The sequence below is a fragment of the Diadema antillarum genome, unplaced genomic scaffold (genome assembly GCF_040938485.1).
Source record: "Diadema antillarum isolate AM-2024a unplaced genomic scaffold, OU_Dant_1.0 scf00000160, whole genome shotgun sequence".
NCBI lineage: Eukaryota > Metazoa > Echinodermata > Echinoidea > Diadematoida > Diadematidae > Diadema > Diadema antillarum.
Genome location: NW_027271049.1, coordinates 488,168 through 512,156, shown reverse-complemented (window position 1 = coordinate 512,156; position 23,989 = coordinate 488,168). Strand labels below are relative to the sequence as shown.

At 39.7% G+C, this 23,989-nt stretch overlaps 1 protein-coding gene across 1 annotated transcript; it reads left to right on the top strand.

The window, feature by feature from the left end:
- The first annotated feature begins 11,475 nt into the window (after nucleotides 1-11,475).
- LOC139722188 ((Lyso)-N-acylphosphatidylethanolamine lipase-like) lies at nucleotides 11,476-20,926 on the top strand. The gene is made up of 7 exons (XM_071633502.1): nucleotides 11,476-11,715; nucleotides 14,089-14,174; nucleotides 15,347-15,663; nucleotides 16,225-16,432; nucleotides 18,016-18,127; nucleotides 19,388-19,574; nucleotides 20,802-20,926. Exons 1-7 carry the CDS (start codon nucleotides 11,567-11,569, stop codon nucleotides 20,889-20,891), a joined length of 1,149 nt encoding a protein of 382 aa, XP_071489603.1. The 5' UTR covers nucleotides 11,476-11,566; the 3' UTR covers nucleotides 20,892-20,926.
- Nucleotides 20,927-23,989: the final 3,063 nt, after the last annotated feature.

Below are 23,989 nucleotides of genomic sequence, written 5' to 3'. Positions count from 1 at the left end.
TCAAAAGTTACGAATATTTTAAGTATCTGCGCAGTCACTGCTGGAAGAGAAGACTACTACAGTGTATGATGTCACATGCGTACAACTATATAAGGAAAATAAAAAGAGAATTTCACAAAACTTTACTTTTTGAATAAAGTGCACATTTCTTCGACTTGCTACTGACGTATGTTAAGGGTAATATTATTCCCCCCGCCTTCTGAAAGAGAGAAGTCGAGTGTTCTTTTGTTATGCGAGAAAAATGGAAATATGTTGAATTTTCTTTATTCTTTCTTTATATCGTTGTACTCATGTGACATCACAAGCTATAGTAGTCTTTTCATCCAGCCGTGACTGTGAAGAAACTTCAAAAATTCATAACTTTTTAACGGATTGTCCGATTTTACTCAAACTCTCACTGATGTGTTCAGCTAATTTTGCTGCATTCATTCAACCCACATGTCTATGAAGGTGAACTTGTCCTTTAACAACCTTGCGAGACCCAAATATCTGTATGTGAACACAACGGTCGCAAACCATGCTCGTATCCGGCTCCAACCCATTACTGCTCAAAGACTTGTGCTATAGGGCAATTGTGTGGAACAGCAATAATCAGTTATAACAGCTGTAACAAAAGACTCTGACGTGATCACTTTGGAACTACAGTATATCACTCACTTGAATGATTTCTATCTCTCAGTCGTCCATAACGAAAGCGGTTCAGAACTGACATGTATAATGACATTGATTTGATCAATCATCCTTTACCCTAATGTATAAGGGCCAGAAGAGCCTTATCAATACATACATGCATGACCTGTTGTATTAACGCCCTTCTGTATCCAGTAAGAGACCACTCACCAGAGTAAATATCGAAAGTTTATCTTACATTATTCTTGCAGACTATTACTCAAGCAGAACTATATCAAACTTGGGGAGCTTCGGGGTCCATTTGTACATGTATGATATTACTATTTATATCCCTCATGTAAAGCTTGATCTTTCGGAGTTTTGCACGCTGTATAGTGTAGCTCGTGTGTAGGAACCAACGGTGCCGTTCGCTACGCGCTGCACGCACTGCTGCTGCACTGCCACTGCTACGGCCTAACGTTAGATTTAACGTCAGGAAACCTGCACATTTTTCCAAAAGGGAACCATCATCACTCTAGTAAAATGCTCGAGAGGGATATAAAACAAATATCGACTGCTTTATTTCGGGCCATGGTAAAACTATTTGACCTCGGTGATTTCTCAACAGTGCCATGTCCCTCGACTTCGTCTCGGGACATAGCACTGTTGAGAAATCACCTCGGTGCAAATAGTTTTACCATCTCCCTCTGCAGCAGTCGATATTTGTATAATATCACATTGGCAATAGTGCCTGCATGCCAAGTTCGTAGAAAATATTTGACGATGCGTTATCGAGAAGACGAAGGTGTGAGACACAGGAGGGGGGGGGGGGGGGGATAAGGGAGGTACACCCGGATCCGCCACGAACAAATTTGACACTTCAGCATCAGTTACCAATGTACTTACTCATATGCATATAACTCAGCTCTTATCACTTCATGGTTCAAGAGAAGATTCCCAAAGATATTTCAATGGGGAGGGGGGGGGGGGGCATGGCGTCCTTTTGAATAAATTATAAGATCCTATCACCCCAGGGACGTTATACCTGCCAAGTTTGGTGAAAATCCGTCGTGTTTGTTTGGCGTGTTGTTTTTTTTTTCAAAGAATAGCTGGAAATGTGAATATTGGCCCCAAATTGATCTTCCCTTCCCAGGCACCGGGTGGGGTGGGGCACCCCGGATCTGCCATGAGCAAACTTGAAGCTGTACAGTAATTGGTCGATGCATACTTACTCATAGCTCTCGAAGTTAATATCACTTCTGTTTAATGAAGAGAAGAATATCTTGAAAGATTCTTGATTAGGGGGGCTTTCGCGACCCCTGGCGTCGCGGGGTGGGGGGGGGGGGGACCAGGAAGCATTGGTGCCCATTAGAACAAACTGAGATCCTATCATATCGAGATGCTACCCAGCCGCCAAGCTTGGTGAAAGATATGTCGTGATGTTTTTTAAGGAAAAACTGAAAATGTATAAAAGTTTACACACGGCGCACGACGGAGGATGGCCGACGTACGCCGGACAATGAATAATCGCAAACGATCACTGTAGCTTTTGACTCTGGTGAGTTAGATAACCGACCGGAAAGTGCCGATTGCCGATGACGAACTTTTATTGAAACTTACAACAGACGAGGGACTTCCGTAAAAGGGGCGGGGTGGGAGGCACTGCGGTGTTGACCGCTACCAGTTGGAGAAGACAACATCACCAAAGTCTTGACCCATCCTATGAAACACATACGTACTGCACACTCATTCGCATGCACACACTTTACAAACGAAAAGGATAATCCAATACATAAACAAGCAAACACTTATACTTCTGGACACCTAAACATGTCATGAAAATTCCAAGGGCCTATGTGGTGGGCATATCCATTTCGTACGTATATCTATCTCACCTCATTCGAAGCGGTTTCGCCTTTACAACTGGCGCCTTCCATTCGCCGAAAATGAACGGGTACGTACCGGACCTTCGCGGAATTCGATGCTTCGATTTGTCTACAATAATCAAGTGGACGCAAAGTGAGGGGACGGCAATGTCATGTTGTTACCCATGTAGAACTCCACTTTGATAGCGATATATTTTGTTTGCTATCCCTTTATTACTCGCGATGACACCCAAAAAGTTATCACACAGATCCACGCAGTATAGGCCTATTGCCAATGTTTATGATCACAGTCCGTGACGCAGCCGCCCTCGAATGACAGAGTGCACCAATATGATATGCAATGAGCTTTATTCACCATGCACCCTTTGGGTTCCAACTTTGCTCGCAAAAGTACCGGTACTCATGGTGTGTAACAATTCGATCGTCATCTCTTTATATCGACGGCACAAAGGCGGCGCTCTTTTGCTCAGTGCTCTTATGATCGATACTCGGGTATCAAAGACGCAATCCCCTATTTGTTCGCCTCCCACCCCCCCCCCCCCCCACACACACACCGATGGATGAGCGATTACGACCTTTTCGGACCGCAAGCTTCTTCTTCCCCCGCCAATTATTGCTTTCAATACCCACCTAAATACACAAACTCCTTTTCCTACGAAGCCCGTATGAGTAAACGGCTGATGTTTAGTATTATGTTCATGTCCATCAATCACCAACCTTGTAAAGAAAAACCTTTCAACATGGGTTGTGTACGTAATCATAGTATAGGTATGGATATGCATGACTAACTGTACAGGAAAACAAACAATAACACCAGGAAAATACCTCCCTGATAATAACACATCATACAGTCTATTTACACATCAGAACGAGTGGATGTTACACGCCTAACACAAGAAGTCAGTACCAATTAAATTAAATTAAATGAATACTCGATCTTCTTCATTTGGTTTGTGCAAAATTTAATCGTCTAAAAAAAAACACAACTTTTTTTCCACCGTTAAACAACGTTCACAAGTGTAACAGAAATAAATAGTATGTATATTTCGAGTAAATCGTCGTGTAGGGCCTCATTCAGGTGAAACTCTAACGCTAACACTATTCTCCGCGAATGGGCTTGCCATGGGCGCGTCTTCAATTCTGGAGCCTGATTGGTCGAATACATGCCAGGTTATACCAAGGTCAGGAACTCGTCGTGATACAATGCCTACTATACACAGAGCGTATAGCGGTGAGAGGTGAGATCTCTGCATTCTATATACAGGTACACTGTACCTCCTCTTGTTTGTACAGCAGCAGAAAGCCTCTGTTGAATACAATGTTGTGCAGACCAGCAGCGCGGAAATATCCCAAAGCTTCAAACACATATCCCTGTACTGGTACTTAACTAACAATGAGCAGCAGTACAATGTATTTGTATGTAATTATACAACAGCAGAGTACATGTAGGACGCTTTGAGACATTCGCTATCGAGGTTAGAAATAACAGTACCTTGCGATGGACAATCGAGAACGTATGAACACTGGTCTGCGCCTAGTGGAGATAGTAAATACTCCGTATACTTTACGGCCTCACTCTTCTGAGGTTTAAATCTCCCCCTTTCCTATACTAATACAAGTGTACTGTGCTCCGACTATGCTCTACTTCCTTCAAACATGAAGCACGCGAAACTTGAAGAACTTGACAAATTTAATGTGTGTCACAGGAGTCAATGTGCTAGGGTGCGAGTAAACGCGGCCTTCTGCTTTTTAATAGATGATTGATATACAAGAGTAAGCGAGGACTGCAGTCGCTCCCGGCTGGACAATCACTTATAGGGTCACTTTAGGGTCACAACAAGAAGCGCGTGGAGGCAAGAAGACCTTGAACATGGTATACTGTCGACACAAAGGTGGACTGTAAGAATGGATGAAGGGCACATGCCGTTCACATGCAATTTAACGTTTCGACATAAAGAGGCGGTTGAGAGGGGGAAGCGGGAAACAGTCTTGAGTCAAAGAAGAGTTATGATTAATGCAAGCGGAAACACCTGAGCGTTCGCTTATCCTAATAATTTTGAATGGTGGATACGGGGGGGGGGGGGGGAGCGGTCCCTGGTCGACGATTTCGGCCAGCTTATAGTTTCCCGATTGAGAAGCACGATTTGATGTTGGTTGATCCTGAGCGTCCGATGGTGGCATGTCGGGTATAATCATTGTAAACCATATTTCCTTTTTTGTTTTAACCAATGGAATCAAGATTTGGAGTTTGGAAACGAACAACCATCTCAAGCCCACGTTGACAAATTATTTAACTCGTTCTATCATAGATGAAGCGGTAGACCCCCCCCCCCCCCCAAAAAAAAAAAAAAGTCCTACTACAAGTTAAGTTATCATCACTTAGTTATCATCACTTTCAGTTAACATTGCGGGAATTGGGTTTAAGCCTGCAAAATAATATTATTAAGCCTAATTCCAAATAATATGATGCCTGTCTACTACAGCGTCACGCATTGATCACTGCATCTCAACGGGGGCATCCCACGAGACCGACACCCACGAGTCATACGGTCCACGAGACCGACATCAATGATAGGTCCATGAGTCATACAGCCCACGAGTTATACGGCTCAGGAGTCATACAGCCCATGAGTTCGACACTACGCACAAAAGGTTCATGAGACCGACACTAAGCAAACATAGCCCACGAGACCGACACTAAGCAATAAAGGCTCATGAGACCGACACTAAACAAAGAAAGCCAACGAGACCGACAGCAGGCAAAAAGGCCCACGAGACCGACAATAAGCTAAAAAGGCTCACGAGACCGACACTAAGCAAAGAAAGCCCACGAGACCGACAGTAGGCAAAGAAGGCCCACGAGACCGACAGGATAAACAGCGCCATCTACATGTCAATCACCTGTACAGGGTGTTCCATGAACGGAAAAATAACATACTGGCGGGTGCAATTTCGTAAGGCTATCAATTGAAAGATGGTGACCATCTACATAATTATGAACGTCATCAAATATGCATTTCTACATACTTCGGGGGGGGGGGGGGGCAAGTGTGTCAGGGAGCGACTTTGTTATCAAGTAGGAAAATTGAATTGTATTTTTCATGCCCTCGCTCCCCCCCCCAAAGAAAAATAGAAGAATTAGTATTCTTCATCCCCCCAAAAAAGAGACAAAAACACAAATGAATTTAACAGAGGACAATAACGATGTATGAATTAATTTTAGAGCATTGATAATGCCATCGTGCTATTTTTAGTAGGCTTTCCCAGTTTTTAGCTAGAAAATGGACAAGTTATAAATTTTACCTCTTCTCTTTCCCGATTCACTAGTTACTTATTCTATTTTAGATATTCTACCCTCCTGCTTTGACGTTTTGCAGTAAGATCTATTTGTAATTTTCTCTGTAACTATGATGTAATTCTACTGATTAAAACGTTTTAAGTTGCAGGGATTCACCTCAATTTTGTAGCTTGTGTTATTCTCCTCCGAACAGTACATTTATCGTGAAATACAATAGCTGTTTTCATGGACGCATCTGGTTTTTTTACGAATCCCTAACGCTACCTTAATAGACGATTACGTTATTTTTTATTTTTAATTGATACTAAATCAACACCCTCGCTGGTTTATTGTAGAAAGATCTGTTACACACTTTTACTGTACTTTGTTCAATTTTTCTTCACAAACACACACCCATGTAAACACAATTAAAGATCCTGATCATTTCGGGGGGGGGGGGGGGGGGGGGGGCAACTGATGGGGTAACACCCTGCCGGAGATGGCAACTCTTCCTTTTCATCTCTCATATCTTCCTATGCTATTATCAGGACACCCTATACAATTTATTGGTATATAGGTGGCGCTGTTCATCCTGTCGGTCTCGTGGGCCTTCTTTGCTTAGTGTCTGTCTCGTGAACCTCTTTTGCGTAATGTCGGTCTCGTGAGCCTTGTATGCGTAGCGCCGGTCTCGTGGACCTTTTAAGTGTAGTGTCGGTCTCGTGGGCTTTGTTTGCTTACTGTCGGTCTCATGAGCCTTTTGTGCGTAGTGTCGGTCTCGTGAGCCGTATAACTCCTGGGCTTATTTTACTTGATGTCGAACTCGTGGGCTTTATTTACTCAGTGTCGAACTCGTGGGCTGTATAACTGGTGGGCTGTATGACTTGTGAGCTGTATGACTCGTGGGCTGTATGACTTGTGAGCTGTATAACTTGTGGGCTGTATGACTCGTGGGTGTCGGTCTCGTGACGTGCACCCATCTCAACTGGTTTTCATGATATCATTTTTACGAAAACGCGTTGGATTACGATCGAACTGCTGGGACATGTGCAATTTAACTGGCACTAGAATGTAATTACTAGTATAGTGAGGCATCTGGCTAGTGTTATTTAAACATTCCACAAAAATGATGAGAAATTAACTGGGATGAATATCGTAATGCGCATGAGTGCCGATAAATTGGTGAATGGATGAGCGAACAGACAACAAAGCGTATTACCCACACCGACTATAGTCATGCGTTTCGAATCACTTGTCTTTACAACAAATACTCCGGAAGAATAAGCAATTCATTTAGCAGAGGCAGAGCAAAGGAAAAGTGTGAATTCGTCAACACGTGCTCTAATAGATCTAATGTATTAAAATATAATTCACGTTTGGTAGTACTATAATAGGCCTATGTCTAGGGTATCTTCTTGTTCATGCCACACTTTTTTTTTTGTAGTAATATGACGATTAACTCTCTGCATATTGGCCACATGGAATTCCTGTTCACAGGGTATATGTGTTAAATTTGTCCGTGTCAGGTATAATATTGAGGTTTGTTGTAGAAAATCGGAAATTTTCAGGTGCACATACTTGAGAAAAAAAAATCTGAAATCAGATTTAAATCTACAGAATATCGTGGCTGCCATATTTTGAAGGTTAAATTCCAAGTAAGAAGATCGCCATGGTGTGGGTAAACAAAGCCGCTACGATTCATGAAGCGTTCAGAGCAGACGATAAAAACTAGCATGTAGGATACCTATCATACATCGCATGCATTCTGCGATGGCTACGGTCATTTCATACTTCGAGCGCGTGTCTTGTACAGCACTTACCTGAAATTTCTGCCACAATAGTCTTGCCGCTGAAAGTGGGTTCACCGTCATGACTGAATAAGGATTGCCGTGTCCAATTTAGTTTTCTCCAGAAAGCTCTTTAAGGTAGCCTACTTAAGCACAAGCGTGACAAGGACGCCAAAAGTCGTACACCACACAACAAATTTTGTGACGCCAATTAGACCCTCCTACCAATATTATGCCAGCGCGATTTTCTCGCTGGTTGTACTGAACGCTCGCTCGAGCATCATCCGCCAAGCGACATCCCGTTGCACTTGGCAGGGAATGCAGCAGGCCACAGGTTACACGCGGCGGACATGTAGAAAACGCACTGTATACACACTCAGGATACAGAAGGAGATAAAAATGTAATATTATTATTGTTCATGTCGTATAGGGCCTACATCCGTCCACAACAGATAGTTACCGCAAAGCCGGACTTGCACTTGTGATGTGATTTGTCGACAAAATTAGAAAACGTGTCACGCAATAACTATAATGCTTTTGCAATAAAGATCTATGGAAGGCATACACACAACGGGGTCCTATATATATTAGTCATAATGATACATAACAATTCGTGTATATTGTATTTATATAATTTGTATTTTCAATTTTTTTTTACTTATAGGGCACACTCTTCATCATTCATGACAAAAGCAGCACATAAAGTGACATAAGCCATGGTGAGAATGCATATACCATCAACAAGAAACAAAACAAAAGACAAACAAAACAGCTAGAACACACTGGCGTGAAATAACATTGCAATGAGTTGGTAGATAATGGAAGACAAATTCATATTGGATATAAAATGGAACAGAAAGGTGCCCGGTGAAAAGCAATGCGATGCTAATTTGTTTAAGGTTTTTCAAAATATGGTTTATCTGCTCAAAAACCACAATGAATTCCACGAATCTATGCATGGAGCTGATGATTTATATACTGCATGAAGTAAAATTATGAAAATCGTCTGGAATCGAATGCCCCTTTAAGGAGGGTTCATCAAGTGGAATTGGCCGTCTATTTTCTCGGACGGTCGCGGAATCTTAAGAGGTTTCTATCAACGGGTATTGTTTTTGTTTTTGTTTTTTGTTTTTGTTTTCTTGGAGAGATGCAGTCCACAGCCCTTCCCACCTGCTGTATGACATGCGCTTGCTTTTCTCTCACGACCGTGTCAGCTTCTCAATTCTGCACCCGCCCCGTTATCAACTTATCGCTGCTAAGAATGAACTAACTCAAAATTTGAATGCCGTCACATGCGAATTTGAATGCCCCCTCGCATTCGTATGAATGCTCTCGACGGGCATTATAATTTCAAAGACGTAAATATGCTTATCATTTGACCAAAGCGCGAATTGCGCAAACTTGAATGATCGAAAAACGAAGTTGGATGACTGTTGTCATGGCGCTATATAGGGCCTATATGCATGCAGTTATCGTCTTCCGCGAATTTGAATGACTCGATTGTCAATTTGAATAATAGATATCAGAAAATGACTGCACCATACTCTCAACATTTGTGATCATTCGTAACTAGTGGAATGTGCACTTACCAGTAAAAAAGAAATTTTGTGGAATTTTTTATCGTTGTTGTCCCACTATTATGACATCACGCATTGTTGGTCTTGATCTATATACTATATAGCGATTATGCAGCTCCCATCCGAACTTATACCGACTGTCCGACTGTTGGTCTTGATCCAGCGATATGTTACATACAGGATATATATATACCCGAATAGTATACGATACTGCCTATTCTTCTTAAAACTTCACTGAACTGTTCTACTAAATAATTTCGTCTTTACGTTCATCCCGGAGTGATTTATCATTTTCACACTGGAACCTTGATGCATTACACAAATACAAGCTTCTTGCAACACTATAGTAGAATTTACAGTTTTTATCACCCACATTCACTTAGATGTGAAATGATAAAGAGTATACAATTCTAAGAGGAATGCAAAGCTATATGATGAACTGCTTTTCGAAATGACTTGGATATCCAATTAAAAAAAGAGGGCAGGCTAATGAAATGTGGGACCCATATACTCTTTTTTAGGACCATTTTGTTTTACTTTGTTTTTGGGTATCTCGGGCATTTCAAAACCGTTATTATTATCAAATAAAAAGTTGCACCAGGTATGCTCTTTACAAGACTGGTGTCACGTTTTTTAAAGTGGGGTGGGGAGGAGGTGGGGGCAGTTTGTATTTCTGGTGCTACTTCCGGGTTTGATCAGTAAAGTGTTGACAAGGCAAAAAAAAAAGCACAACAAAAACAAAAACAAAAGTAAAAACAACAATAAAAACCACACACACACACACACACACACACACACACACAAGGTTTACTGGTGTCACTTCAGGGTTTCATCACCTCAACAGCAAAAAAACAAAAACAAAAACAGAAACAGAAACAAAACAAACAAAAAACAAACAAAACAAACAAACAAACAAATCCGAACGAACGAACGAACAAACAAACAAACAAACAAACAAAAACCTGAGCGCATTTTTAAAACCAATTTTGGGGTTAAAGGGACTGTACAGTACTGGTTGAGGTAGGGATTAATGTTTTGAACATTCCTAAGTGAGATAATGAAAAGCCTCTTATGAAATATGAAAGATCATGTAATTTTAAGAAGGATTCACGTTTATTTGATGAAAATTGGTTATCAAATGGCTGAGATATCCGGTTATCAAATGGCTGAGATATCCAAAAAAGTGCTAATAATAAAAGGCGACACGCCCCAACTTTATTAGGATCTCTTTGTTTCACCTTGTTTTTGGATATTTCAACCATTTCAAAACCGATTTTCATCGAATAAACTTTTGATACCCCCTAGAACTGCATGCTCTTTGATATCTCATAGAGTGGTTTCTGAATATCTCGCAAAACGTTAAATGCTAAATTTACACCTCGACCTGAACTGTACACACCCTTTAAGCTGACATGCAAATATTTCTCTGGTGCCGCTGCCGGGGTAAAAAAAAATAAAGGGGGGGGGGGGTCAAGTGGTCAGCCCCTATGTATTCCTTTGTATCATGCAAAAATATTTAATGCTTCAATATTTCATAAGTTGTTTCTAATTCTAAATTTGAATCAACCATCTTAACCACAACTACGGAGTACTCGAGGCCTACCAGCCCTCTAACTTGGTTTGGTTTGGTTTGGTTTTATTTCCCGTCATAAAAAAGACATACAAATGAAATGACTTTACAAATATACAGAGTTTACAGAAAAACAATGTTTTACAAGCATATGCAAATTAGAGAACAAGAGTTTATACAGAGAACATAAACAATAATAACAAAGACAGGGTAATAGATGAGATAAAGTAAAAACGGCTGGAAACCCCATATTCAGCGACACTATTATAGAGTCACTGGTCATCCATGGGGACCAGAAGAAAGAAAGAAAAAAGAAGATAGAAAAGAGGGGGAGGAAGGGGGGATCGTATCGTCTTGTAACAATAATAATAATTTTCAACATTATCTTCTTATTCTATAGTTAAAGATCTTTATACAAATTATAATAATCATTAATGATACAAACATCATACATAAAAATCTTTGAATTATTCATGGAAATAAAACATCATTAAGTCATCAGACACGTACGATACTCGTGAGCGTTGTCGCACTTCAATTTAAAAAAAAGTAAAACAGCCAATGTTTACCATACAGAGTGACGTATTCTCCATTTATATCATTCTTTGATTTGGTTTGGTCATACGGGTATGGGCCGTTCTTCTCTGTTTACCAGCTGACTGCATACACAATACACGGGCCGGCTGTGCTGTGTGTGTGTGGGGCTACTAGTATTTATAATGTAAACACGCACATCCACCGAATCGGAATGACATTGCAAAATTTACTGTTTAAGAGGTGCGAGCGAGATCGTCAACTTCTTATATGTACCAGCTCCTATTTCTACAAGTAATCTGCGAAAAAGTGATTCTTGAACTCATATTATGGCATCATCATCAGAGGTTGTTGGGGCTGGATCGGCAAACGAGCCAGAAATTAAGGAGAAAATGAAATCTGAAGGGGGAAGCGAGCGCCGATTACGACTTTGCAACAAGCAGCGGTGCAGTATCTTCAAGCGGTCCGATGCTGACGGGTAAGCAAGTGGGAGGGAGTCGGGCCGGCCCGGGCCGGCGGGCTGCATGCTGCATGATTGCACTAGCCACTAGACTGTATACTGTGTTAGTTGACGACTGGAGAAGTTGTTGCTATTGCGTAGAACCTAATACAGATCTGCATTATACATATACAATAATTTAGTTAATCAATTCAATTCAATTTATTTAAAACCAGGCATAGTCACAGTAAATTGAGTAATTAATGAATGAACATGATTGAAGGCGTGAAGTTTGAAATAGATATGACTGAGTCACCAAGAAGCAGAGCTTGTAAGTGGGGCCCATTTGAATGGACTTCTTGATCCCACCTGACCAGCAAAGAGACCAACAACAAGTACGGTAGCCCAACCAGATGCCGTGCGAAGCATGGCGCCTGTCATGATCATTTATACTGCAACTTAACTGTGTAGAAAATACACAACATGTAATTTGTAAACATGTAATTATAAAAATAAAATAAAAAATCGAACCACCGCACAGCAGGGTTCGAAATTGGCGATGGTCCGCTGGCCATTGGCCACCCAAAATTACGTCGGACTAGCTAAAAATCATAAAATTCTGAAGTTACTAGTCCGTCTGGCTAGCCAAAATATTGCTTCAGTGTTAAAATTGATTCTAAGTAGTCCGCCTGGCTAGTTAAAAAAAAAGTTAAGTGCGACCCCTGCACAGAGTCCCAAGAATAAGCAGATCCCAGAGCCAGCCAGCTGAGATCGAGAAGTACAGTGCGACCAAATAGAAAGGAACCTTGATTTATACAGTAGATGAGCTATTCCCATTGCCTCTCAAGACTGAAAAAAAAAATCATACCCTCCATTAAATGAACAAGATCACTACTTATTTTTCCTCTTCCATCACATAATGTACCAGAAACGAATTTTGAACTATGTAAATCCTCCCCAGTAGAGTATTAGATGCCTACATTTCCTTAGCAAGATAAATCAATGCATGAGGTTCCCTCATGGGACATACTGTATTCTATATACACAGGTGTACTACTTATTCAAATATGTACATGTAGTTACTTGTTTGGCAGTGAATATACATTTCAACGTTGATGAACCTACTGCTCACAGTGACAGAATCACTACTTCATATACTGGGGACCCTGGCCTTGCCATGCATGATGTGATATGTGTATGCCAAATGAAAAATCAACCAACACACACCACATCGAAATGTTGAACTAAGGACTGTGATGTATGAGATAATACAGCAGATGAACCTCCTTTGCTGTCAATGCAGAGCTTGAAATCTGTGAGAAGTACTTATCATTTTGGTAGTCGAACTCGGAATCGGATGGAGAAAATTTTAGCATAGGGCCTGTTTTATTAGTCATAAAATCAGCTTTTCTCTCAGGCTGGAGATAAAAGATTGCATGTTGTTGCATTAGACTCTAGAGGAGTTCTAATTTACAAAATTTAGATTCAGAAAGTCATGACTGTCCAATTTAAGTCTTCAGTTATCATATCAGTCGTAGTCTCATATCACCTGTTCAGGAAATTTGGTTGGTCTTCTTGACTATGATGTCTGCTTATCTACAGTAATTCAAAGTTTTGCTGTCTAGTTCTTGGTCCATATGTCTTTCAAGCATATTCAAACATTTTTGATGAGTCTACAGTGAATGCTTAGGGGAAGACACCTGGCATAATCCAAAAAGATAAGAGCACAACGATGAAAATTTGATCAAAATCTGATTTAAACAGGGAAGTTATGGAATTATGAAGTTTCGAAAATTTTGGCAAACAGTTCTTGAACAGATGATATGATTATGCAAATTAGTGAGCCAGTGGATGTCATCATCTTACAATTTTCCATTGATTTTCTTGCTTTAAAAGTTTAAAACATGATGTTAATTGGTTGAATAACTTCAAAATAATGATTGAAGGCAGATATGTAAGTTTTACATTCAGATTTGAGACTGGGACATATCCACTTGAATATAAAAAAAAAAGAGAGCTTGGAAATCCAAATATTTTGTGTACAAACTATGTGACAAGTTGTCAGGCATGTATTGACCATCCAAGAACTTTTTTTTTTTTGCTGAAAATCAGCATAACTTCACAATGTCATAACTTCCTTATTTTTATCCAATTTTTATCAAATTTTCACTGTTCCAAATATAAGATTCAAGTCTTCTTTCTTGAATTAAGAAACTAATTTCAGCCCTAAACATTTTTTTTTCACAGCTTGATTAACTTAATAATGCTATACAATTGTGTCTTCGTACATCAATATTAATTGATGGATGGTAACAAACTATGACAGAACTACATTAGGAAGTGCTCATAGACATTTTGTTCCCATATATTAAAAATCATCTTTCACCGGTCATTTCATTCTGTGACCCACAGAGATTGCCTCATGAATCGATGGACTCCAAAATGGCAGCCTACATCAGACAAGCTACTCGAGGAGGCAGAAGCAAAAGTACTTGGATGTGAGTCATTTCTTAGTAATAATTTTCTCATGACTGAAAAGTTTGCAGACCTTTTATTTCAAGACTATGAACAGGTTTAGTAAAGGTTGACAAAATTATTTTGGATGTGGCAGTCTTCTACTGTAGCTGAATATCTACAAGGAAGGATCCATATCTTAAATGTACAACTGTATTTCGTATCAAGACAAACATACTTCATGCAACCCCTGGGGACTTCAGGTCAAGCTGATGTTATATGCACTATATATTTCATTTAGAACATATTTACAGAAATTTTGACTCTGAAGACAATTTTTCAAGTGATTAGATTAGCAATTGAAAACCACAATTGTTACAGCGCAAGAAATAAATATCATCCCTTTTAGGAGGAAATTAATGAAGTGATTTTCACCTTTGAAACTAAACAGTGCATAATTGCTTTAACCCACAGAGGACGAGCTGATTTGCTGTAACATGCATTTCCCATAGACACCTGCCCGAGTATACTCGGGACTAGTCTTCAACGTGTTAAGAGGAGGCAATAAGATATTTCATCAGTTGTTAATGTCATGAATATCAGTTGACTTGCAAGCATGAGAACACTGCAAAATCGAATAGGATAGCTACAGGCTATTCACAGAGACTCCAACCCCAAGCACCTTCTGATCTGGAGATTCTCCTGCCCGAAACTCCTAGCAAACGGGAGACTCCAAGTTGATATGTGTGAAGCGCTAAAGTTCCTAGGGTTCTAGATGTTCTCTGGTGCTGTCTAAGGCTTATTTTTTCAACATACGATAGCAATAAGTAAGAAATCCTTTCCACCGGGAGACACAGAGCCAGGGCGGGAGAAATCAAATCTCCAGCGGGAAAACGGGAGATTTTGCAAAAATGGGTTTTCGGCGGGAGATCTCCCGTCGAAAACAGGAGAGTTGGAGTCTCTGTATTCAGGTGCTGCTGGGCTCCAGGCAGATTTGTGCCTCTGTAGAGCAAAAATGATACAAGCACTGAATATTGAATTAAACCTGACTACTGAATTGACAGACCATTTGGTTATAAATATAAGGGAGAGGTCCATGTGATGATTTTCCATTTCTCCTGTACCTATATATTTTATGAGTTAGAGATCATTTTGCATCTGCACTTTGTCAATTTCAACCCTATTATTGTTATTTTCTTTATATTCTTTTACACAGGCCTTACAGTGCCATATGAGTCACTCTTTGTGGAGATAGACGGAGGGGAAAACAAGATCAGAACCATCAAGCTGAATCCGTCCAACTCGACCAAAACACCTTTCGTCCTGGTGCACGGGTTCGGGAGCGGCACGGCCCTCTGGTCATTGAACCTGGAGGCACTCTCAGAGACACGCCCCGTCTACGCGTTCGACATCCTCGGCTTCGGGCGGAGCTCGAGGCCCAAGTTCCCCTTTGGGTCACAGGCAGCCGAAGCAGAGTTTGTTCGTTCCATTGAGGAATGGAGGAAAGCTGTTGGCTTGGAACACATGATTCTGGTAAGAGGTACCAACCAGATCTCGTCTAGAGGACTTCTCATTGTGACAACTCTATACATATGCCAAATAAATGTATGTCACACAAAGAGAGAGAAAAAAAACCAGTCATACACAAAGTAAAGGTTGCCCTGTTATTACTGTACAGCTGTATATGCCATTTATTCCATGTGGTTTAATTTTTTTGATTTTTGCAAGTTGAGTGCTAGTTGTGAATTTTGGAAACACAAATATATAAACAGTGATCTCAACATGAATGCGATGTGCATGCCCACATGTCTATGTTCAGTACTATACTCCCACAATCTTTGCAACAAGGAAAACTGTGACAGTGAAAAATTTGAATGCAATTGTTTACGAGCCCTGATGATACATAAAATTTGCTACATTCGCAAACATTTGCCTAGACTGTCAAGTCGACATGGATTGATTAAAGATATGATAGATTTATTGCGCTATCTCTCACTAAGTGAGCTAAAAAACATGGATATGTGGTGCCAATAACTATTGCTGTCAACTGAAACTAGTGTTTCAATATTCTTGAATATTTTCTCTTGGGAGCAGGTAGGACACAGCATGGGTGGGTTCCTGAGCACAGCCTACTGCCTTGTGCACCCAGAGAGGGTGAAGCACCTAGTTCTCCTAGACCCCTGGGGATACCCTGAGCGACAAGAGGAGGACCTCAACAACCTGCCCTTCTGGGTGCGCGTCATCGGCACCATCGTCCTATCTTTCAACCCACTCTCCAGCCTGCGGGCAGCAGGGCCTTTTGGTGAGTTTTCCAAACAAACTACTGTATACATGGTATATACCGTAGTTTGCGATGTGTTTGCAACTTTTGCAAGTCAACTGATATTTGTAAATGTAACAGCATGTGAAAATATACCATCTCTCTAGACACGAGTGCTCTGTTTATCATCTCGGGGGAGGAAATCACTAACCTCTCTCATGAAAATATATGAGCGCTTATTTTCCATTTTCTTCACCGTAAATTTCGATTGCAAATTCAACCAATTGCAATATTGTTTTGCAAGTCCAAGTTCGTGATATATTCTCACAAAATATATTGCATATACTTGCATGCCAAAGTATGCCACAACATGGCAACATCAGAGCATGATGAGTCATGTTCTCTCCTGCATCCTCATTTTCAGAAAGCTTGACATGACAGTTGGCTACCTGCAGTCCCTGCAGTTGCCAGGCATCCATCTCCCAATCAACTTTTGAGGGTGATATAGTTTTCACCAAAGTGACTAAGATGCATTTATCGTTATGTAGGGTTGGACCTACTACTCATCGACCGCCTAATGTTTATTTGCTTGATAAGAATATTTAACACTGAAATTCACGTAAAAAACTTGACCTACGTGATTGAGAAAATCCAGCTCTATCAAATGCCATTGTTCCCTTTTCGATTCGAAGTTTCAGTGCAAAAATATCGCCGACGAACTTGCGTGGCCTCGTTTCAGCTCCCCGCGGTAAATCACGTTATTAGGATCGACCGCTGTTTTTGCATTGACAATGCACGCAAACCGAGTTGTATTGAACACCGTGTTGTTCGAAGCTTTTTAGAAGCCTTTTAGAAACTTCCATAGACATTACATTGTGCTGTCATTACGATTCGGTGAAAATACTCATTCAAAATTTTGTCCTTGATTAAAACCATTAATGAACAGTGAATTATCGCGTTTTCCCACACCATCCTCGTCTACATTCAAAGCCAATCCATTTTTATGTGCTTTGCGCGCAGAGAAGTGCGTACTAAGTGTTCAGTGCGCGAATTTATACGCGGTCGGTTTAAAAGAAGGTGGTCGATATGTAGTAGGGCTACCCTACAATAATTGCAAATCTCTTTATGGAATGGAGAATAAGTGCCATACATGGGCAGTGTGAAAAGATATCGCCTGTGAATGAACCTCTATCTCAATGAGACGCGACTTGAAAGAGAAAACGATACTTTACTGAACTTTTAATTTCAATTTCATATCTGGCACTCCAGATCTGTGCCTGTGGATGAAATGTCCAAAAAAGTAATTATCAAAGCCATTCCAGTAAATGTGGTAATTTGACCTCTTGATTTTAAATTATCTGATATTTCATAAAAACCCACAATTATGAATCATGGCAGTGGCGGATCCAGAGGGGGGCGCACTGAGGGCGCGCCCCCTCTTAATTATTTTTGGTCAAAACAAAAATCTACAGAAAAAAATTGGGAAGGGTGCATGCGTCCCCCTTTTTGAAAAGGCACCTCCCCTTTACAGAATTCCTGGATCCGCCCCTGCATGGCGATTGTGTTGCAACAGAAAGTTTGTACATGAATTATTGTGGTTTTTGACTGATTCTTCATTTGCACAGGGCCCTGGCTGGTACAGAAGACAAGGGGAGACATCGGCAGGAAGTTTGCCTCGCTCTGTGAAGACAATCGCATCTCTCAGTACATCTACCACTGTAATGCACAGTACCCAGCGTAAGTGCGACATCTTTCATTGAAAAACAAGAACAACAAAAACACACAGATGGGGTAAAAACCTTTCAAATACACATCTTTTGATTGATGTACTGCTACACACAGTTTGCAGTTTAAGTTTATGCATTTCATTTGATTGAAACAAAATTACAAAACCAAAGAAAATTGGATTCTCGAAAGACACCTAAGTACTTTTTCATCCCGGCTTGAAAAGCATTGACAGTGATGATTTGTCTGTTGACCATGTATCGCAGACTGCTGCTTTGTGAACTGGTACACCTTCACATGCCTCCAGAACAACAAATGATTGATTGAATAGCTTCTTCACTTTAGTTCTTTGGGAGAAGAAAAAATATCCACAAATTTAGATGCATTGATCAGCTGTTTAACTTCCCATGTGATTTCATGTATGGGTAGGTTAAAGTTTGATCATGTTGTGTGCTTATGTACATGACTTTCACATATTTTGTAAGTCTGAGCTGTTTCTTTTCTAATGCTGAATTTGACCTCTGTTCTAAAGTTGCAACATACCTCTTCAATTTCAGTTAGGAAAATATGCATGATTGATATAATGGTCTTATGGAAAAAAAAAATGTCCAAAACCATCTCTATTCATGAGGGCAAGAGTATGCCTGTGTTTTCTTTTTCTTGGTTTTCATTGGAACTTGCAGAAAAGCTGTAAAATTGTAATTGCTCTTATACAGTAAGGAACATAACTCGTTGTATATCTAATGTCATGCTGTCTACAGACAGTCAAAAGGTTTTAAAGGTCCAGTTTACCTTTGGGAGCAGTGATGTGAAAAATGTTCAAGATATCGCCTTTCATGCATATGTGTAGGTCTGTTGTACCACAAAACACCCTCCCATACAAAATTTTCACAATAAAGCCTAAAATATAAGGAGATATCAGTGTTTTTCTCAATAAACCGTAACTGTAGACGGTTTAGTCTGGAAACATTTTTGTTATAACTATTGTTCACATTTTGTGTATTTAACAACACTTACCATCGATTATACGCATTCAAATTTTTACAGTGGTTGTTTCTATCCCTAACTCACATTTTAGAACTATTTTAAAGCACTAATGCTTGGTTTTGTTTCATCTGCAAATGGTAAATTATGCCTTTAAAATGATGACATTGCTGTATGGGTATCTGCATTGTACATTGGATTATGCCCCCCGTCAGAGTCAGGGTATGTCAGCATGATCACAGAAGAATTAAGATCTGACTGTTCTCATCATTTGTTCTGTGACTACAGCGGGGAGAAAGCCTTCAAGGACATGAGCTCCCAGATGGGCTGGGCGGCCAATCCCATGATCAAGAGAGTGGGGAACATCCCGGCCGACCTACCCATCAGCATGGTCTTCGGCTCCCGCTCCTGGATGGACTTCTCCATCGGCAAGGAGGTCCGCAAGCTGCGCAGCAGGTCAAGGGTCGATGTGCAGGTGTGGGATTGTGAACACTTCCTTAAAGCATATTTATACACTACATTTCATTGCTAGTGGCTGGGTCGTTACGCTGGCCATAGGCTATGTGTAAATGAATGAGGTGATTTAACACACCCATGTGCAACACATGGATGTTATGCAGGGTCACACTTTCGGTGTTTCAACTTGTGCACTTTCGGTAGTGCGGAGTTACTGTGCAGCAAGCATGGGTAGGGCGTATGTATGTGGTAATTGTATCTAATTTTCCCTTATTATCGTGACTAAACCATCATCATTTCACAATTGAAATGCATTTTCAGAGCTTATAACTTCATATTTCTTTCCCCAATGTGTAACAAATATTGAGAAAATCTGCAAAACTTATTTGCCACCCCTACCCCCAAGATCTGGGCCACTGATCACACAATCATGGCGAAAATGTTTGATACAACGTGTAGTTATTTAGAAAAAGTCACAATTGTGGTTTACTTTTTTGCATTAGAAATATATCTTCTTCTTAAAACTTCTTTATATGGTATTATCATCCAGTTCTGTTGAGACATTATCATCCACTCTCCCTGTTTCATAATTACTGATTATTCAGTGCTTAAGTTTTATAAGCTTGCTTTTATGTTTTAATTCCCATCATATTCTCTACAGGGTTCATACTCTTTCTCACGAAGTAAATTCCATGACTTTCCATGACCTTTCAAGCCAGAATTCCATGATCTTTCCATGACTTTTACATAATTCTTTTTTTTAACACATTAAACTGAAAATATGATCTCAAATCAAAGCGAAGTAAAGGGAATACAAACATCTCACACAAACAACAGATAAACTTCTATAACTTTCGCAATTCCATGACTTTCCATGACCTTTTGATGAAAATATCAGTTTTTCATGACTTTCAAGGCCTGGAATACGACTAGGCCAAATTCCATGACTTTCCAGGTTTTCCATGACCCGTATGAACCCTGCTCTAATATTTGTGCACCTGCATGTACTACTGTAATTTTGACATTGACCAGTTGCCATTATGACTATTGTGTGTATATGTATTTTTTTTTTGTAATTTACAAAGTAAGAGCATTTGTGTTTTCAATGTAAATTTTCCATGATATAACCCATTACGTGAAATATGAAAATAGATGGAATTGAATGTATAGTGAATTAATGTTTGGAGCTTTATGGTGGTCAGTAAAAGGTTTGCATTCTTTGTATCTTTATTTTTCATCATATCAGATCATAAAGGGAGCAGGACATCATGTGTACGCAGACAAGTTCTGGGAGGTCAATCCGCTCGTCAACAACTTCTGCAAGCATGTACAATGATCACTGGATCCATGCGTGCCTTCTATCCCGAAACCCCACACCTCTTACTCTGTGTGGTGCCAAGATCTGAAGCCATCCATGGATGCCCCCCACCAACTTGCTGTAATTCTAATGAGAATGGTCTACGTGGTGGAAGCTGTTTGGCGTTTGAGGCTGGTGCGTAGATTCAGTGCAGGAGACAAACTGTGTGATTGGTGATGAAAACTGTGATTTAACAGTGAAGGAAACATGCTGTCATCTTCACCTGCCTGCCAAAAAAAAAAAAAAAAATGAAATAGCTGCCAAAGGTCTATCTGTTTTATTTTCCAGCTCCTGCGTAGAAGTCTGAGTGTAGAAATGAACTTGGGCTAAAAATCTCCATAAGTTCAGGTAAAGAGTGAGGTAGGACTTACGCATGTGTAGTATTGGTTCACATAGGGATGATTTTGACTACAACATCATTTGTTTAAAGTTAATTCTTGAATGGGTGATGTTTTTATGTGCTTGAATATATTCAAAGGATACATATACCCTGAACATTTAGTGTGTTTGAGTAGAATCAAGCAAAGTGAGATGTTCAGGACAGTGAAAATTTGAGCAAATTTTGATCAGAACTACAACATATGAAGATGCTATCAATCGAGTACAATTGCCAACTCCATGATGGAGCATGTGAGCTCACTTTTCCATTTGGCCTATGCCTAAAATTCCATCAAATCTTTTTTTTTTTTTTTGTATTGAGGATGGAATTTTATATATAGGGGTCGTGTAAGATAAGATATTTACATACATACATACATATTGTACTAGGGATGCATGTAGCACTGGAGATTAACTTGATGGGAAAATTCAACTGTCTTGTCGTATAGTACAGAGCAAATTTAGAAATGAGCTTGCATGTGAAATCACAGAATTGCCAATTTGTGTTTGATTGAGCATAACTTCAAAAATCATGACATTCTCAGTTTTCATGAGAAGTTAGAAACATGTATTTATTTTTAAAACACATTAGTTCTCACAGCCACCTACATGTATACCACAGATTTGTAGTTTACACAATTTATTGGTTGTTGTGTAGCAACTACCATGGTGAAAAGAGTCATAGAAAGTTACAATTGACTGTAATATAGGATTTGTGAAACTTAAGGTGGGTCAATGTGAACGTAATGGTCTCTTTATTTTTTATGAACTGTGAAGTCTAGATGAACACCAGATACACACTCTTGTGCTGACTTTGACGTACATATAAAAACGCTTAATTTTCCGGTCCTTTGAATACGGTGTCAGTAGCACCATGGTGTACAGTGTAACACTATTATGCTTGTGGTTGGTTTCAATATTTGTAGCACTGACGGAGAGCATATCTCAGTACAAGTGAATATATCCAGTTTACAGGTGCAAAAGGTGTATGCTCATCCTAAAGAATAGTGTGGTTTCTAGACAGTGATCAATATAGGCAGAGCATTTGTGTTCTAGACATTTAAAAAACGATGTTTTTTTTTATGTAGAGAGATAAAGGGATTACTATTTTATGATGAGGAGAATGACAAAAACATTGCGAGTTATTATAAAGAAACAAATTTTAGAAGAGGATTATTCACCCATTTTCTTGGGTGATATTTTGCCTTGTGAATTCTTGATCAGTACTTTGGGGCATTCAGGATGAGATGTAATTTTTTTTTTAAAGATTAGATCACTAGATCATGTAGAATAATTGTGACCAATCAGGAAGCCAGGAATTGAGAGTGTTTTAATAGAAGTGTTTACCACCTTGAAATTACTCTGTGACTCTGAACTACGCGTAGCTGTCCGAAATAATTTGAACTCTGGAATTGTCAGTGAGGCTTGGTTGTACTAAACTTTAGTAAATATTCAACTCTGAATGACTGTGTCCTGTAGGCTTGTGCCCTGCTATGAATCTGTGCAGATGTTTTCATTTCCAAAAATGTACATCTCTTTGTTTGGGTATTAATAACCCATTTGTCTATATGTCAACACAAGAGGAAAATGGCATTCCCCAAAGAAACATGCCTGACGTCGTGCATGGGTTTGTAGTTGGTGACCGATTTGACATTCTTCTCCTATTGTGACATGATGTGCATGTACCAAGTTGATACCGTTTGCCAACTATTACTAGTCACCCTGAGCTGCATAGGAACAGCATGTAAAGATACATGTAATACACTGAGTAGGTTGCGATCAATTTAGTGTCAGGAAATTATTAGTTGAAATGCTTTGTAAGGTTGTGCAGTTACATCTAATCAGTCCTGTGTAAGATCATTTTTTGAAGTGCAAACAGAATAATGCTAGGCCTTTGGTGCAACCCTTTGATTTACTGCTGCTTCAGTGGAAAGGACAGGGTGAAATTATTATATGAGTGTAGTATGTATGCTTACATCACAAAAGCTTTAAATAGATGTAATCCCTGAGTGTGTGGTTTTACTTTTAGAGTGCAAAAGAGGGTCCAGTAGAGCTGTTATTCCCTAATTGGAAGCAGGTGAAAGTGCAATGTGTACAGACATAAATCCAGTCGCTGTGTGTAAATACAATTGTATGAGTACAGGGTGTAAGTGCCTATTCTCATTATAAAAAGAGGAATGATTTCCCTATAAATGTTCAGTTTACAATCATATGGATACTGGTGTGAACTGGTTTGAAACTACTGTACCACACAAGGTGCCTCGATAAATTATAGAAAAGGACAATAAATTATGTACTCTTGAATTTGGTGTTTAGTGAAACCTCATTATAAAGGTCAGATATATTACATAACCCTCTCATAGCAAGGTGATTTTGCAAGCACATGTACTAACTCTTTATATTTGTTTGCTTTTGTATCCTGATATATTGAAAAACCTGATATAACAACATACAAGTGTAGTTGTCATGGTTTTTAGGTCCCTGCCATAATGAGTTCCCTTTGTACTTGAGCTTCCCTTGGTATTGTACCTTTATCTGTTGTTGCTTTCAAGCTCACTGCCTCATATAATTCACAGGAACATGAAGTGACTCTATGCACTGATTAGCCTGAAAAAAAAACAACAACAACAACCAACAACGCAGCAAACTTAGAATAGTAGAACATGAATATTTATGAATGCTTTGAATATTCATGAGGC

What these genes read in the sequence shown, in the direction of transcription:
- LOC139722188 (XM_071633502.1), top strand. Translation starts at nt 11,567, where the DNA reads ATGGCATCATCATCAGAGGTTGTTGGGGCTGGATCGGCAAACGAGCCA. An exon ending in GCTTGGAACACATGATTCTG is followed by an intron (nt 15,664 to 16,224) that starts GTAAGAGGTACC and finishes TCTTGGGAGCAG; the next exon opens with GTAGGACACAGCATGGGTGG. An exon ending in TGTAATGCACAGTACCCAGC is followed by an intron (nt 18,128 to 19,387) that starts GTAAGTGCGACA and finishes CTGTGACTACAG; the next exon opens with CGGGGAGAAAGCCTTCAAGG.